This window comes from Hibiscus syriacus, unplaced genomic scaffold (genome assembly GCF_006381635.1).
Source record: "Hibiscus syriacus cultivar Baekdansim isolate YM2019G1 unplaced genomic scaffold, ASM638163v2 tig00110597_pilon, whole genome shotgun sequence".
Lineage (NCBI taxonomy): Eukaryota > Viridiplantae > Streptophyta > Magnoliopsida > Malvales > Malvaceae > Hibiscus > Hibiscus syriacus.
In genome coordinates, this window is record NW_024062795.1 from 3,329,174 (window position 1) to 3,347,828 (window position 18,655).

The 18,655-nt window shown below is 33.5% G+C and overlaps 2 protein-coding genes and 1 pseudogene across 2 annotated transcripts; all 3 read left to right on the forward strand.

Moving 5' to 3' along the window:
• The first annotated feature begins 1,878 nt into the window (after window positions 1-1,878).
• On the forward strand, window positions 1,879-7,674 carry LOC120133910 (potassium channel AKT2/3-like). Its single transcript, XM_039150404.1, has 11 exons — window positions 1,879-2,123; window positions 2,227-2,445; window positions 3,524-3,682; window positions 3,777-3,834; window positions 5,257-5,574; window positions 5,659-5,898; window positions 6,013-6,333; window positions 6,419-6,610; window positions 6,693-6,768; window positions 6,847-7,368; window positions 7,457-7,674. The coding sequence occupies exons 1-11, from the start codon at window positions 1,879-1,881 to the stop codon at window positions 7,591-7,593; spliced, it is 2,487 nt and encodes an 828-aa protein (XP_039006335.1). The 3' UTR covers window positions 7,594-7,674.
• An 898-nt stretch (window positions 7,675-8,572) lies between these two features.
• Window positions 8,573-12,598, forward strand: LOC120133911 (annotated as a pseudogene).
• A 2,013-nt stretch (window positions 12,599-14,611) lies between these two features.
• Window positions 14,612-15,967, forward strand: LOC120134014. Its single transcript, XM_039150492.1, has 2 exons — window positions 14,612-14,993; window positions 15,078-15,967. The coding sequence occupies exons 1-2, from the start codon at window positions 14,628-14,630 to the stop codon at window positions 15,678-15,680; spliced, it is 969 nt and encodes a 322-aa protein (XP_039006423.1). The 5' UTR covers window positions 14,612-14,627; the 3' UTR covers window positions 15,681-15,967.
• Window positions 15,968-18,655: the final 2,688 nt, after the last annotated feature.

The following is an 18,655-nucleotide window of genomic DNA, read 5'->3' on the forward strand; positions in this document are numbered from 1 at the left end:
TAATGGGGTTAGCTTATATATGCATATTGGAGTGTTTATGTTATGTTTATTGACAATGTGGGATAAATGCTAAAAGGTGTATTCCTTAACTTTTTTAACTTTATATCTAATGAATCTACTTATACACTATTGTTAAATTACATTAGGTTAATATTTATTATTAATGTTTATATTAATTAAGATTAAATATTTTAATATGTTAATATATTTAAATAATTACATTAGGTTAATATTTATTATTAAGGTTTATACTAAATTAATTTTTTTTAATTTTTAAAGAATATTTTTTAAAATGCTTTGAGAGATGATGTGGACTTTTGAAAGACGCGCTTCATGATCCATGCATTCTGTATATGTCAGAGGTTTAGATAAGGCGTGGATCTTTGTCAGAAAGGGTGCTAGATCGATAATATTAGGAGATAAGGTGTCTAACAGTTAATTAATAGGCGTGAGGGTGATATTTCGGTAAAAATGCCTATAAGTTGTTTAATAGGCGTTTTTGTATATGTTTAATTATTGATTTGTTACACGTCATGTCATTCAAAATGATGATGTATAATATGTCACATTAATAATATATACATGTAATATTAAATATTAATTTTAACATCATGTCTTAAAATTATTATACACAGTAATATTTTTCATCCAATACATTAAAATATGGAATAAACTTACTAATAATCTAATATAATATTATTATTAATTTATAAAATATAATATCTAAAAAGTGCTCTAAATGCAATCCCTCATTTCTTTTTCTTTTCTTTTCTGTTATGATCCTTCGTTCCATTAATAATTATACATACAATCAACGTCATGCAAATTTAGTACCTAAAAAGCCAAATATTGCACAGCCCACCAATATTTTCCAAATACACATCATTTAATGCCCGTGGTTTCCATTCTTTGAGCTAAAGATCTATTACTTTCATTAAAAATAAATCATGAAAAATAAATTTGACTAATTATATAGACTAATTGTACATGCATATATATATATATAGAATTGCCTTATCATTATTGCATGCACTATTTATAAGAAACGGCACACCTGATTTAGGATTTAGTAAAACCCTATTAGTAAACTACGACAAAGAAGGTAAACTCAAAAGACATATACAAGAGATTCTAGTTAGGAATCAACATAAACCCATTAAAACGAATCAAAGTATTATTGGATTAGAGTATTAAATCCGTGGTTATTTTAACTAAATATAAATAACTTACAATCTGTAAATAAATTAAAGCATATAAGATCACCATGCATGAACCAGGGGAAAAGGAATAATCATACCCAAAAAAAAAACGAAAGTGAAAGAGATTAAAGGAAAAACTGGGTAAAATCAAACCTGTGAAAGGAGGTGAAAAAAAAAAGACTAAGGAAATCTTAGCAAGAGAGAAATGCATGAAGAGGGAAAAAAACGTAATATGTCTTCTGAAAATTTAATCCGCAAGGCATCTCACGGGGGAAAGGTATCTTTTTCTAATTATTTTCTTGAATGACTTTTTATTTTTATTTTTGAGTTAATTTCGTCGCACAATTTTGAATTGATCTGAATTGTACCCTTAAATTATCAATATAGTATAAGTTGGAACCAAACTATCTATGTGGTTTACAATCACGTGTTTATAATTTTATTTTAATATTTCAAATATATTCCTCGTAAAACCTAAATTAGAGACCAATTTAAAATTTAACCAATAGTTCGAGAATCTTTACTTGAATTAGCCCTTATTTTATTTCTAAGACCCCAACGATTCTCTCCTATATCCACTATAACAATATCAGCTCTCTTGTTTTAGTAGTACTACCTTCTCATCACCTTTAATTCACTGCCCCAAGTTGCTAAAACTAATCAACCTTGTCTTCAGAAAATGGAGATGAAAGCTTCTACAGAATCATTAAAGTCGTTCAATTGGGTCGACGGAGATTGGACCACGACAAAGCCGAGGGCCGACGGAGTTCAGCGGCGAAAGGAGGATAATGAATCGGTAGATGAAGGGTCGTCTCTGAGTTTGAGTAACTTGTCAAAGATTATACTTCCTCCATTGGGTGCTTCAAGCTATAACCACAACAACCAAACAAATTCCACGGGATCTCCCATGGATACAAGATACAGGTACGTATATAAACACGAATTCGAATAGCGTTGATTCGAATTAATCCGATTCTTGAACACGTCTAATTTTAGATTAAATAATTCAAGATGATATGGAATGCAGGTGCTGGGAAACATTTATGGTGGTGTTAGTGTTTTATTCAGCATGGGTTTACCCATTCGAAATAGCGTTTTTCGCATCGACTCCACCAAGTGCACTCTACGTTTGCGACAACATTGTGGATTCGTTCTTCGCCGTTGATATTGTGTTGACGTTTTTTGCTGCATACATTGATTCAACTACTCACCTGCTTGTCCGTGACCGCAAAAAGATTGCCAAGAGGTTTACTTTCTTTACTCATCTGTCTATTTTACAAATTCTACTATTTTTCCTTTTACAAAATGTTTTATACAGTATTTTAAAATTAGTTTTATTAATTTCGATATAAAATGTTGTTTTTAAGAACCAAGCTCAACACATTTAATTAGTGTTTATTTATTTCACCGGAAACATTTTTTTTAAAAGTAAAATTTGAATATGAATTATTATTTCTAAAAAGTAACTTTGAGAAATCATTTTCTGATGTTATGTTGTCTAAATCGGCAATCATTTTCCCGTGTTTGATAATTTTTTTTAAAAAATATTCAATTTAATATAAATTATAATAAATAATATTTTTTATTATAAAATTCATTTATAATATTATACTAATTTAATTAATATTATTTATAATTAAAAAAAATTATTAATTTATTTATAATAGGATCAATTAATTTTTTTACCCTCAAACTTTCATTTTTATCTGTCAAAAACTTGAAAAAAAAATATATTATTAACTTATTTACATTATTATTAATTAGTTTTTTTTCCTTCTTTCCTTTAACCTTATTTACACCATTATAAATTTGTTAGAGGAAATGGTGAAGGGATTGGGAAAATGACTTATCAAAGAAAAACAAAGAATATTTTCTGTTAAACATTTTACAGGAAAGAAACATAAGTTAAATTATAGTGAAAGTAAAATCAAAATTGAAACAACCACTATGAATGTTGGGAATTTTATATGAATTGTCATAAATTACTATTTAATAGTAATTTTTATTTATTTAAATTGTTGATTTGAGGTATATTACACTCAAATATTTTTGTGTAGTAACTTAATACGATATATGTATAAATCAATTTCAGAAGTCAAAACAACTGATAAAAACATATTGATATATAATTATTGATGTTAAAATAAAAGTGACAATAATATCTACTAGTAAAAGCTCTTTAGGGTCACTAGGGACTCACCTTGGGTATTTGGGTGTTATGGGAACTTAATGATTTTAAAAATAATCAGATTATTAAATTAATTGATTTAACGATAAATTATATGTTTTGAGTTAAAAATATGGCTATTGGTATTGGGGTGTAGGTACCTATCGACGTGGTTCATAATGGATATGGCATCAACAATCCCATTTGATTCAATTGGCCATTTGTTCAATGCCAAAAGCATATTAGGTATCCCTTATTCCTGTTTGAGTTTGCTCAGATTTTGGCGACTCAGGCGGGTCCACGAGTTCTTCACCAGGTTTTTTTCTCTCTATTTCATTATTTAAAATCTTCATTCTTCTATGTTTTAAATCAAAATTTTCGTCTAACCCTTGAATCTATACGTTTTTTAGGCTGGAGAAAGATATTCGAGTCAGCTATTTCTGGATCCGATCTGCTAGGCTTATCGTTGTGAGTGAAAGCTAGGTCTATTTATGTTTGCTGCTGCAGTCCCTTTATTATGCTAAATATTGAAATTTATTTTTTTTATAATTTGATCCTTTTACTTTTATAATATTATTAGTTGGTCAAAATTAATAATTGTTTATTTCTGCCTCTAAAATTGAGAGATAAACTTAAAAGTGGGAAAGATTAAAATCTTGATATTGAGAGATATGACACATGTATCTTAATGTCTTCCGTAAGTTTTGACGAATATTATATCTTCTTCTTTTCTTCTTTTTGTCCTTTTTAAATGTGCAAAAAAAATTCAATTATAAACAAATATCAAGGCGTGTATCATTTTATAGTTTTTTCATTTAATTATACACATTTTAAATTTATTTTCCTTTTTAACATTCATTTAAGATTATATTTTAATATGGTATTTTTGTATATCAGGTTAGCATAAAGGACTTTTTCTTTTCAGGAAACACTTCCTACAAAAACTTTTTTTCATTTATGTGGTAAAAATAGGTTAAAATAAAAGAAAAAGAAAAATAGAGGCAGGAAATATGAATATATATATATATATATATATATATATATATATATAAAAAAACAAACACATGTTGTGCACGTCAAAAACACATAATCACACAAGTACAAGTTGAGCAATGACACACATATATTAGCTTTATTTTCAATTACTCAATAAACACATGTTCAAAAAACTATATTTAAATATATGAAAACTCTTAATAAAAAATACATAAAAACTCGCATATCTAAATAATGTGGGATTTAAGAAGCTCAAAGGGATTTTTAAATCTCACATTTAAGCATACATTTATTAAGTGATTAAATATAAGATTAATACACGTATGTCGTTGCTCAACTCATACTCATGTAATTATGTGTCTTCGACACGTACCATATGTATTTGTTCTTTTAGAATAAAATTCATATAACTTTCTTTCATATTTTTACTTATATTTTTCTTATCTCTCTTTCAACCCATTTTTCCCACATAAGCGGAAGGAGTTTTTTCAAAAAAACGTTTCTTGTAAAAAAAATCTTCCACTGAATTAAGAAATAAACTTGAATTAGTGTTAAAATATAAAATAATTTTTAAATAAGATATATTTGAATAAAAACGTCTCATATCATATTATATTTTAAACAAATGACTTATGCCAAATTACTTGATGGAATTAACTACACATCTCATAAATTAAAGTGATCAACTTATAGTAGAGGGACCAGATTCATCCAAAAAGACATAATACAAGGACCTTCTATGATTTTACCAAATTAAAATGATGAAATTCAACAGAGTAGAGGGACTTCTTTAAAAACTATTGTGTGATCACACAAGGCCTTGTTTTAGGTCCCATTCTCTTCAACCCATGAGCCCCGTATTGACTCTGTCTGTTGATACACATTGATACGCAGGTGACATTGTTTCACGTGCATTGTGCTGCCTGCATTTACTACATAATGGCTGACCGGAATCGGCACCGGGAAAAGACGTGGATCGGATCATTGAACCCGGATTTCCGTGAAACAAGCGTTTGGTTCCGTTATATCTGCTCTTTATATTGGTCCATCACCACTATGAGCACAGTTGGTTATGGTGACCTCCATGCAGTAAACACTGAGGAAATGGGATTTATAACCTGCTACATGCTCTTCAACCTCGGCTTGACTGCTTATATAATCGGTAACATGACGAATTTAGTCGTCGAAGGAACTCGACGTACCATGGAATTCGTAAGTACTTCTCTCTATTTTTATAATGTCATTAGTTTATCCGACTGAATACCAATGGAATTGAAAATTTTCTCTATGGAGCAGAGAAATCGAATCGAATCAGCTTCGAATTTTGTGTCTAGAAACCGGTTGCCCTCGAGGTTAAAAGACCAGATAATGGCTTACATGTGTTTGAGGTTTCAAGCTGAGAGCTTGAACCAGCAAGAACTCGTTGAACAATTTCCAAAATCCATTTATACAAGCATTTGCGAGCATTTGTTTTTACCAATAGTAGAGAATGTATACCTTTTCAATGGTGTTTCAAGGGAAACTCTGCTCCACCTGGTAAGGCTACTGCCAAAATTTGTAAAGAGAATTTGTTTATGTAGCTAGCACAAGAGAAGTTAGACTTTGGGATTTTTTTTTGTTTTGTTTTTTTTTGTTCTCGAAATTCATTAGGTCGCGAATATAAAAGCCGAATACGTACCACCGAGAGAGGACGTGATTATGCAGGACGAAGAGCCGGAAGACGTCTACGTCATCGTGTCGGGGGAAGTGGAAGTCATCGAGTGTGAGATGGAGAAAGAGGATGTTGTTATTGGAACGGCACGTTATGGGGACATGTTTGGAGAAACCGCTGCACTTTGTAGCAGGCCGCACAGTCATACGCTCCGAACGAAGACGTTTTTTCAGCTCTTGAAGCTCAAAACAGCCGATCTGATCCAAGCAATGGAGGCCAAACATAAGGATAATGTTACTATCCATGAAAACTTCCTTCGGGTGGGTTCATTCGCTAGTTTTCGATACCTTATTTATTGCCCCTCCCATGCTTGTTTCTCTAAATAACATATGCAACTTGTTGCAGCATAACAAAAGGCTCAAGGATATTACAGTAGAAGGCTCGCAAATGGAGGATCGAGAAGAAGACGGTGATCCGAGAAACGAGTCTATTAGTTTGCTCGATGTGGCCGAGACCGGCAATGCTGCTTTCCTCGATGAGCTTCTCAAGGCAAGATTGGACCCCAACATAGGAGATTGTAAAGGCAGAACCCCATTGGTAAGTTTTAAATTTTTTAAAAATGAAGAGTTCGATTAACATATGTTACTATCTTAATAAACGCGCTTTGTATGTTCCTCAGCACATAGCTGCATCAAAAGGGCATGAAGAATGTGTATTGGTGCTCCTCAAACATGCTTGCAATGTGCATTTACGAGGTAAGAACTAGACATTACAGTGTATTAATTAAATCAAATTCATCTCGAATTAATCACACTACTGATCATATGTGCCAGACATGAATGGCAACACTGCACTGTGGGATGCTATATCCTCGAAGCACCATTCAATATTCAGGATTCTATACCACTGTGCCTCCATTTCCGACCCATTCACCACCGGTGATCTCTTATGCACCGCTGCCAAAAGGAACGATCTGACCGTGATGCAAGAACTTTTGAAACAAGGAATAAATGCGGATGCGAAGGATCGCTCCGGATTAACAGCATTGCAGGTTGCATTGAAAGAGAAACATAACCAAATGGTTAATCTGCTTGTAATGAATGGAGCAGACATCATCAATGCAAATATATATAAATTTTCTCCCTCAACATTGAACGAAATGCTTCAGAAGCGAGAGATCGGTCAGCAAATCACCGGGACCGACTCGGTGTCACCGTCGACGAAGCTCGGAGCAGGTAATCAAAGGGTGAGCATTTTCAAAGGCCATCCTTTAATTAGGAAAGAATCTCATTGCATGGAGCCAGGGAAGCTAATAAGTTTGCCAAATTCCCTTGATGAGCTAATGAACTTTGCAGGTTCGAATCATAGCACCAATGTATATAACCTATATCTTATATCTCTTTTTCTTCGTGAACAAGTAACGTTTTTACTCATTTGTTGCAGGAAAAAAACTCGAAATCGATGCCAGGAACGCGATTATAACAGATGAAGCAGGGGCTGAAATCGAGTCCATTGAACTGATTCGAGATAACGATAAGCTTTTCATTTTTGAAAAAGACAATATTAGATCTCAAACTTAGCTCGGTTGATTCAATTAGCCAAACTTAGAAGGTGGTGTTGAGATTAGGCTATTCTGTAAGAGAAACCAGTAACAAATCACCATATGCAATACCAAATGGAGTTTACTACCAGAAAACTCCATCAACTTGATGTTTCTTGTATAGTTTGACGATTAATAGACTCACACAGTAGGTGAACTGCTTTTTCTTCCCTGGGAATGAATTAAGAATTTTGAATAAATTCATCAAATTCAGTGAACTGATACCAAAGGGCGCAATTTGAGGATGCTAAGTACATACTGGACTTTGGTTTTAAGCCATTATATGAAAATATTTTTTAATTAAATAATTTGATATTCTCTTATATTTTAACTTATTTCCATTCATGATTATAGTAAGTTGTGATCCATAAGTATTTCAGTTAAATATAGAAATAAAACAAACAACCAAAAAACTATAAATAAATAAAAACATATCAGATTGCCATGCATGAATCAAGGGGGAAAGACGTGTTTAAAGAATAAACGTGTTTAAATTTGGGAGGAGGGCAGGGAAAGGGAAGCAAACGGCTAAATCAAACTTGGTGAAAGGTAAAGGAAATAATCTATAGTTGACAGAAATCTTATTCGGAGGAGAAAGAGATGAAAGGATTTCATCTGTATTCTGTAAACCAAAAGCGAAGACGAAGGAAATTTTGGCGACAGAAATACTTGAAGAGAGTCCTTAATGTAAAATCTCTTCTCAAAATTTAATTCTCAACTCATCTTACCGGAAAATAAGGTATTTTCTTTCTCTGTTGAATGTCTTTCTTACCGGAAAATTAAATTCCCAACTCATCTTACCGGAAATATAATGTTTTAAAAACGCACGTTTACAATTTGATTCATATTTTTAGTATATTATATTAATAAAAAAATATGATTGATTTAATATTGATGTGTTCAAAATTTTAAAATATTTTAACATTTAAAGATCAACTACTCAATCTCGTTTTCAGAAAATGGAGATGAAAGCTTCTACGGAATCATTAAAGTCGTTCTCGAGGCCGAGGGTGGACGGAGTTCAGCGGCAAAAGGAAGGTAATGAATCGCTATATGAAGACACATATCTGAGTTTGAGTAGCTTGTCTAAGATCATACTTCCTCCTTTGGGTTCTTCAAGCTACAAACACAACAGCCAAACAAATTCCAGATGGATCATCTCCCCTATGGATTCAAGATGCAGGTAATATACCGATGGAATAATATTATGGATTCAAATAGGTTTTATTGTGAAATGGATAAATGCAGGTGCTGGGAAACGTTCATGGTGGTGTTAGTATATCACTCGGCATTCGTTTATCCATTCGAAGTAGCGTTTTTGACTCCGGTTCCACCCATGGCACTCTACGTCGCCGACAGCATCGTGGATTCTTTTTTCGCCGTTGATATCGTGTTGACGTTTTTTGTGTTGCATACATCGATTCAACTACTCAACTGCTCGTCCGTGACCGCGAAAAGATTGCCAAGAGGTTTGTCCACTCATTTTTACATTAAAAAAATGGTTTTCACTAATTTAAATACTCATAACATTAACCTTTATATTATTAAAAACGATAAACTACTTATTTAGTCACCCAACTATCACTTTGATTCCATTTTGATTCTATTTTGGTCATCAAACTATTTTTTCCCAAAATCATTACTAACGTTATATTTTGGTTTTATTTTGGTCACCCACCGGTAAAAAAATTAATAGAACTACTGACGTGACATTTTTTCAATGATGACGTAACATTATCTTATGGTGACAAATCAACATCACCATTAATTTCTTAACGACCGGTGATCAAAATGAAATAAAAACGTAATGTTAGTGATTATTTTGAGAAAAAAAATAGTTGAGTGACCAAAATAGAACTAAAGCTATAGTTGGTGACTAAATATGTAGTTTACACTATAAAAAAATAATAAGTTAAAATCAAATTGAATTTAGTACATTAAAATGAAATTGGGGTGTAGGTACCTTTCAACATGGTTCGTAATGGATTTGGCATCAACTATCCCATTTGAGGCACTTGTCCGTTTGTTGTTTACCAAAAGCAAATTAGGCCTCTCTTATTCCTGTCTAGAATTGCTCAGATTTTGGCGACTTAGGCGGGTCAAGGAGTTTTTCACCAGGTCTTTTGCTTTATTTTTACTACTACCTATACGTATCTAAAAAAATCTTCATTCTTCTCTGTTTTACAGAAAACTAACGTTTTATATATTTTCTCTTTATTTAGGCTGGAGAAAGACATTAGATTCAGCTATTTCTTCGTCCGATGTGCTAAGCTTCTTTCTGTGAGTGAAAGTTAGGTCTAATTATGTCTGCAGTCCCTTTACTGCACTATAATTTGGAATTCAATCCTCTTTGATTTTTCATAATCTGATCTCTCTGCCCTTGTAAATTTATTAGCAAGTCCAAATTGATAAATAATTTCAGTGTATTAACAGTTTAAGGTCATCTATTTTTTTAGGTGGGACTTCATTGAAACCATTATGTTATCAAGGTCCCATTCTCTCCAACCCATCGGCCCTGTACTAACTGTTTGTTGATGCACACTGATATGCAGGTGACGTTGTTTCTGGTTCATTGTGCTGCCTGTTTTTACTACTTGATGGCTGACCGGTATCCGCACGAGGGAAGGACGTGGATTGGGACAGTGAACCCGAATTTCAGGGAAACAAGCCTTTGGTTCCGTTACGTCTCAGCTTTATATTGGTCCATCACCACTATGACCACAGTGGGTTATGGTGACTTCCATGCAGTGAACATGGCTGAAATGATCTTTACCATCTGCTACATGCTCTTCAACCTCGGCTTGACTGCTTATATAATCGGTAACATGACAAATTTAGTCGTCGAAGGAACTCGACGTACCATGGAATTTGTAAGTACTTCTCTCTACTTCTATAATGTCGTTAGTTAGTCCGACTAAATGATGATGGATTCCAACATGTATCTCCGATTTTTCATGGATTTTCTGTCGATGGTGCAGAGGGATAGTATTGAATCGGCTTCAAACTTTGTGTCTAGAAACCGGTTGCCCTCAAGGTTAAAAGAGCACATATTGGCTTACATGTGTTTGAGGTTTCATGCCGAGAGCTTGAACCAACAACATCTCATTGAACAATTTCCAAAATCCATTTATACAAGCATTTGCCAGCATTTGTTTTTACCAATAGTAGAGAAAGTATACCTATTCAATGGCGTTTCAAGGGAAACTCTTCTCCACCTGGTAAGGCTAGTTTCAAAATATGTAAACAGAGTTTGTTTATGTAGCTAACACCAGGATTGTTGAACTTTGGGATGATCTTTCAAAATTCATTAGGTCGCAAAAATGAAAGCCGAATACCTACCGCCGAGAGAAGACGTGATGATGCCAAACGACCTGTCGGAAGACGTCTACGTCATCGTGTCGGGGGAAGTGGAAATCATCGAGTGTGAGATGGAGAAAGGGGAAGTAATTGTTGGAATCTTATGCTCTGGGGATATGTTTGGTGAAACCGGTGCACTTTGTAGCAGGCCGCACAGGTATACGTTCCGAACGAAGACGCTTTGTCAGCTATTGAAGCTCAAAACCGCCGATCTGATCCAAGCGATGGAGGCCAAACATATGGATAATGTTGCTATCCTTAAAAACTTCCTTCGGGTCAGTTCATTTTCTAGTTTTCGATACCTTATTTATCGTCCCTCCCTTGCTTGTTTCATTAAATAACATATGTAACTTGCGCAGCATCACAAAAGGCTCAAGGATATTACAAATGGAGGCTCAGAAACGGAGGGTCGAGAAGAAGATGGTGATCCGAGAAACATGTCTATTAGCTTGCTCGATGTGGCCAATACCGGCAATGCTGCTTTCCTCAATGAGCTTCTCAAGGCAAGATTAGACCCCAACATAGGAGATTGTAAAGGCAGAACCCCATTGGTAAGCTTTAATTTTAAGAAGAATGCAGAGTTCAATTAATATATTTGACGGTCATAATAAACACGTTTTGTCTGATTCCTCAGCACATAGCTGCATCAAATGGGCATGAAGAATGTGTATTGATGCTCCTCAAGCATGCTTGCAATCTGCATTTACGAGGTAAGAAAATAACATTATACTGCATTATTTAAATCACATTTATCTCGGAATGAATCAAATTACTGATCATATGTGCCAGACATGAATGGCAACACTGCACTATGGGATGCATTATCCTCGAAGCACCATTCAATATTCAGGATCCTATACCATTGTGCCTCCATTTCCGACCCATTCACCACCGGTGATCTCTTATGCACCGCTGCCAAAAGGAATGATCTGGCCATGATGCAAGAACTTTTGAAACAAGGACTAGATTTGGATGCGAAGGATCGCTCCGGATTAACAGCGTTGCAGGTTGCCACAAAAGAGAAACATAACCAAATGGTTAATCTGCTTGTAACGAATGGAGCAGATATCGTGAATGCAAACATATACGAATTTTCTCCCTCGACATTGGATGAAATGCTTCAAAAGCGAGAGATCGGTCACCAAATCACGGGGACCGACTCGGTATCATTGTTGTCGAAGCTTGGAGCAGGCAATCCAAGGGTGCGCATTTATAAAGGCAATCCAAGGGTGCGCATTTATAAAGGCAATCCTTTAATTGGGATAGAATCGCGTTGCATAGAGCCTGGGAAACTAGTAAGGTTGCCAGATTCCCTTGATGAGCTAATGAACCTTGCAGGTTCGGTTCATAGCAGAAATATACATAACTTATTATCTTATATCTCGTTTTCTCCATGAACAAGTAACGTTTTTACTCATTTGTCACAGGAGAAAAACTCAGGATCAATACCAGAAACGCGATTGTAACAGACGAAGCAGGGGCCGAAATCGAGTCCATCGAACTGATTCGAGATAACGATAAGCTTTACATTTTTGAAAAAACAATACTCGGGTCTCGAACTTAGCTCTGTTGATTCAAAAAACCAAACTTATAAGGCATTGTCGAGATTAGTCTCTAACAAACAACAAATCACCATATGTAAAACAAAACTCCATGAGCATGATGATTCTTCAGCACCGTGCTTAGTCCAGAAGGCACGAACTTGTACAGTTTGAAAATTTAGTAGGCTCACACAATCAGGGAACTGTTTTTTTCTTCCCTTACAATGAGATTAGGAATTTCTTTTTACGAATTAAAACATTTTATTTTTCTAACCGCTTAGAAGATGATGGAATGAATTGTTTCAAATCAATGATAATGGTCTTTAGTGCATACATACTCAATGCTAGATTACTATAACAATAATAACAGAACCTTAATAAATCAAATCAATCAAGCTAAATAAACAGATTTCTTGTTACGCACGTACAAAAAAGAATATTCGACAAATTTATAGTTAGAATCTCAGCACAATGATATACGATAATCCGATTGCTTAAACCATATGAAATGAACTTTTTAAATTGGAAATTGGGTGCACATTAGAGTGTGATTTTGTTTGACTGTGATGTTTTGGGACCCAAATCCATATTGAAAAATGATGTTACAAGACGTGGTTGAACCACAGAATATATAAATGAATTGTAATGCAAAGTGATCACTGTCGAAAGTGTTGTCCTTTCAGGACAGCTTGTTGCCTAATCTATTCCAACTAACAGAATTTGCAGATGAGGTTCGACCACATTTACTCTCCATTAACACGTATTTTTGGGTGAATTTTAAGGGTTTTGTACTTATTATGTATGATTTGAGGAATTATGTTCATAATTTTTCTAAAAAGAAAATTTTATGATTAAATTAAAAGGCGTTGAATGGTCAACAATGTTCATACTATCTCATCGTAAATGAATTCAAATATCGATAATTATCTTGAAAATATAATATATAAATATATTTAATAAAAAAAAGGTGAATTCTTGAGTTAAATATAATAATATTCCTTTCAAAAGATCAATCTTAAATTTGATGCCTAAAATAGAATGTCGGTTCTTGGAAAAGCAAAGCAAAAGAATCCACATTGTAAAGTGTAAACATAAATTAATGCTTAATCTCTCTAATTCAGAACAAATCTATTATCTCTATTCCCACTTGGAACACAAGCAGAACATCACGATCTAGGAATAACACCCCCAAAATATTGAAGCTAAGGAATAGAAAACTATTAATTTACAAATACGCCCTTCAATTAAGTATACCAACTTGATTTCTAAATCCCTTAAATTTAAGTTTTAAAAATAAAATACTCGAGGTTTCATCTATTTAAAAAGTATAATTCAACCTTAAAATTTAAAATACTTAAGGTTTCATCTATTTAAAAAGTTAACTCGTCTTGCCCTCGTCCTAAAAAAATTAATAAAAACTTTAAACATCTTACATAAAAATAGTTATAAAATAAAAGAGTGTTTCAACATATATCTTAGCAAATCGTTAATTATTAAATTAAACTTATTTTATATTCGAATCGATTTGAGTTTGAAATAAATGGGTTCATCATGTTGATTTGGGTTCACGTTAAAGAGAAAAAAAAAAGGGGAATAGGTTGGAGAAGATGGAGAAAAGATAAAAGGGGAAAAGCCGAAGGGCATGGGAAAAGAGGGGGGCACTCAATTCAAAAGGATAACAAAATCAAAATGGAAGAATGAGAATGAAGAAGAAGAAGAAGAAGAATCTGAATTAAAGGTAGTCAAACTATTACAGCCCCAAGGAACAAAATCTAACATTTATTAATTGTACTAAACAAAAATCCCTTTGCATAAAAGAAACTTTTGAAGTTTCCATTGATTCAACTTTCTTTTATAGAGAAAAAAAGATATGTAGGCGACAACAGATTCCCAATCATCACCTCCACTCTATAGGAAACACACATGATTACACCCAACAACAATACCTTTTCGCCATTGAAGACTGAGCTATTAAGGTAGCTCTAATATTCACCACTTCTCTCCTGTACTAAGCCTTTCCCAATATAAATATCCATCAATCTCCATCACCTTTTTCTACCTTCTTCTTCTTCTTCTTTGTTTAACAGTTAGTTTTAGTATTATTATTATTATTATTATGGATCCTTCTTCATGCACCAGTACTTCTTCTGTAAATGGATTCTACAACTTGCTGAACCGAGGGCTTGAAGAACTCGATTGCTCCTTCGTTTCTTGTAACTTGTTATCGATCCAGTTCCTCCAAAAGATCTTATCTTCGCTTCGATCTTTTCATTCCCAGTTGACCCTCTTGGTCCAAAAGCTTCATCTTCCTGTAGGAGAAAAATGGCTCGATGAATACATGGATGAAAGCTCTAGGCTTTGGGATGCTTGTCTTTTGCTCAAATCTGGCATTTCTGGGATTGAAAGTTATTGTTCCTCGGCTACCAATATTGCTTCTTCTCTTGATCATCGTCTCCACTTCAACCTACAGTTCTCTCGCCAGGTTAGTAGCCAAAAAAATTGATTAATTTTGATTTGGCCCCTCCATTACTCAAATTTTGGAATTTAGCATAATTTTGATGCGTAGGTGATACGAGCAATAGTGGGGTGCCAAAGGGAAATTGTGGGGCTAGAAGAGGAGAACAGGAACCTAATAGAAACAAGAGCAAGGCAACTATCACTTCGATTCGACGAAAAAGTCACCGTCGAATCGAAGCTGAACGGTTTCAACGGCTTCCGAGGCGTTCTCTACGCAATGAGGAACGTCAGTTCATTGATCCTAATGATCCTCCTCAGCGGTCTCGTGTACTACTGCCCGGAACTGAGCTTCGTCCACGCCGAACACGAAGGACACATGATATTCGGGTCACCGTTCATGGTCTCCATATCGAGGCTCCACCAAAGAGTATCCAATGAAATGTATCAAAACGGCGGCCAACAAGCCGGGATCATGTTATACGAATTCCGAGAAGCAAAGGTGGCCATGGAAGAGCTGAGGGAGGAAATTGAAAGGATGGTGAATTACGGATCATTGGAAAGCGAAATAATCCGAGACAAGATCGACAACTTGAACAGTTGCTTCGGGTTATTGAGATGTGGGGTGGAGACTATAATTGGACAAATCGATGATTTCTTTGATGAAATAGTTGAAGGGAGGAAAAAGCTTCTGGACATGTGCACTCATAGGTAAGTTTAACTTTGTGTACATGTGAAAGCTGTACTAGTAATTTAAAAAGTTTAAAAAAAAAACAGAGAGAGAAAGAGAACCAGTTGTTAAAGTGGCATCATGTCACTCAATTTCTTCGTTTTTTTTAATATTTTCTTCGTTTGGCCCACTTTTGTTTTTCAACCTAGTTTGTTCATGTTTGAAGTCAAGTGTTTGCAGCTGCAATAGTTCTTGAAGAAAACTCTTTTCTGATGAAAACCCAGAAAAGGAAATGCCTTAGGGGACAGGAGAATATGATTCTTGAAGATAAATATATAAAAGACACAGGGCAGATTCTTCTTCTTCTGTTAGGTTAACGAATATGTTGTTTCTTGGGGAAAAATGAAAATGATGTATTTAAGGATGACTAATGCGTCGGGTCGAGTTAAATTTTTAATTCATCTGAATTCGATCTAAAAATTGTTGAAGACTTTATGCATCCGATATGGCATAAATATTATGCATATAATTAATTGTTATTTAGTAAAATAATGATTTAATTGAAAAGTTAATATAGATATAGATATTATTGTAATTATTTTTAAACATATAAAAGATAATTATAATATTATATTAGGTTGGATTAGATTTTTTATCTTAAATCCAAACTCGAGCCGATTTTATACTTCAAAAAATCTTATCAACCTAATCTAAATGTGAATTTTAAACAAACAAAGCAAAATCAACCTGATCAAATAGAAACAGATGGAAGTCTATCAAACTCGATTCAAATACCTATCCCTAATTTGTACCACAAACTTCAAAGATTTAAGGCTTCTACCATTTGAAAATCTAGTCATGCAAAACTCGAGCTACAAAACCATACTTCTATGCAGAAAATAAAGGTCAAATTAACCATTGATACAGCAATATGACCAAATAATTAACCATTGAAACTAACAGCAATTTCCCATGCAAAAAGAAATTTGGAATTCATGAAATGAACAAAGAGACCCTTAAAAGAAAAGATTACACCTAAAAATGATTTGATTGCCACCTGCCAACAAGACAGTCTTGAAAAACTAATGAGGCAATGACTCGTTTTCATTAATGTTGAAATGACTGAACTTTTTTGTTTATGAATGCGGGTCCTTGCAAAACTTCAAATAACCCAATTCCCCCCCCCCCCGAGATTTAACACTTTAGCTGATTACAATAATTATAATTGGTGGGCGAATTTTGAGTGGGAAAAGAAATCGGCTCAAGATCTGAAATACTGGTGGTTTTCAATGATTTTGGGAAAACAGTGACCTAATGAAATTGGGAAATGTTTGGTTCAAACATATCTTTTTGCAATTTCCATGGGAGATTCTCTAGAGTAGTGATAGTAAATGACTAATCATTTCGGTCGTGAAACAATGATGGAAGAAGTGGCCTCAACCACAGTGCCAAACCCATACACATTCCTAAGTTTCCCCCTTTTCAGCGGGGAATCCATCTTTAATTTAAGTATATACGTGTTTACTATAAAATTTAAATTTTATTTAATTAATTAATTATTTTATTAATTATATTTATTTTAAAATTTTATTTTTTTCATTTGAATAAAAAATTTATATTATTATTGCACGTGTGCTTGCACTCAAAAAGATTTATGAATTCGTTATTGTCCCTTTTTCCTTTTCTTGTTCATACCTTCCTTTTTATCATTTAGGTTATCACTGAATTTTAATTTAACTGAGTTTTTTTAACTCAATGAAAAGAATACTGATGTTAAATAAATAAAAGAATGAAGATGATAGAGAATTAATAAGAGAAATGGGGTAAAAGCTAGGGTTGTAAATGAGACGAGACAGATCGTGAGTTACTTGAGATCGACTCGATCAAGGCTCGATAAATACTCGGATCGAATGGACTCGACTCGAGCTCGACTCGAATTCTTAACGTGCCGAAACAAGCTACTTGATACTCGACTCGAAAAAGCTCGTGAGCAGCTCGAAAATATAATATATAAGATTATATTTTTTTAAAAAAAAATAAAAATATTAATATTTATGTATTGATTTTTTTAAAGAGAATACATTAAGATTTTCATGCATTTAAGGTTCAGGTTCGAGTTCGAGTTCGAGTTTGAGGCTTCAATCAAGTTAAGTTTAAGAATTCTTTTCTTCATTTCGAGCATTTTCGAGCTGCTCACGAGCTTCAGTTCAAGATTTCGAGTTCGAGTCGAGCTTGAAAATTTTAAGCTCGCGAGTTTTCGAGTTGAGTCGAGCTCAATTTCAGAGTTTTCGAGTCGAGTCGAGCTCAGCAATACTCGAGCTCGAGCTCGACTCGGTTCGTTTACACCCCTAGTAAAAGTTGCCGTGAATGCTAAATGCGTAGATGGTTGACGATAAAAAAAATGATGTGAATTTTTTTTTTTTTTTTAATTATTGATGATCAAAGAAAAATGTAACGTTAGTAATATTTTTTTTGAAAAAGTTTATTTGGTGATCAAAATAAAAAATAAATTATAATTTGTGATTGATGGTGCAATTTATCTTATATTTAAATTCTACACAAATCATTTTATCTCTAGATAATAAATCATTTGATAAAATTATTTATAATCACAATCAAAATCAAATAAATGTAATATATATTTTATAATAAAAAAATCAAATCAATATATATTTAGAATATTTTGAAAATTTATGATAATAAGATTTGTATTATTATTTAATTAATAATAATGTTATGTTACTATGCCTTCAATTATAGAGAAGGCGAAAATCTTTTTGAATGAACAATGTTTTTGAAGTACATCCACTAGCACATTTTCTGGCTTTCTAACTCCACCTTTGTAGTGAATAAAAAAAAATATATATAACTCCACCATTGTAGGTCTATATTGAGTTATATTGGGACGATTTGTCCCTTGAAGTTTAAATCGTTATCTCGTTTGTCCTAAATCATTAATTCCGTCAAAAAAACCAATGATAAATTACATATTTAGTTACTAAACTATTTATGCAATTTTA

What these genes read in the sequence shown, in the direction of transcription:
- LOC120133910 (XM_039150404.1), top strand. Translation starts at nt 1,879, where the DNA reads ATGGAGATGAAAGCTTCTACAGAATCATTAAAGTCGTTCAATTGGGTC. An exon ending in CGCAAAAAGATTGCCAAGAG is followed by an intron (nt 2,446 to 3,523) that starts GTTTACTTTCTT and finishes ATTGGGGTGTAG; the next exon opens with GTACCTATCGACGTGGTTCA. An exon ending in TTGCAATGTGCATTTACGAG is followed by an intron (nt 6,769 to 6,846) that starts GTAAGAACTAGA and finishes CATATGTGCCAG; the next exon opens with ACATGAATGGCAACACTGCA.
- LOC120134014 (XM_039150492.1), top strand. Translation starts at nt 14,628, where the DNA reads ATGGATCCTTCTTCATGCACCAGTACTTCTTCTGTAAATGGATTCTAC. An exon ending in ACCTACAGTTCTCTCGCCAG is followed by an intron (nt 14,994 to 15,077) that starts GTTAGTAGCCAA and finishes TTTGATGCGTAG; the next exon opens with GTGATACGAGCAATAGTGGG.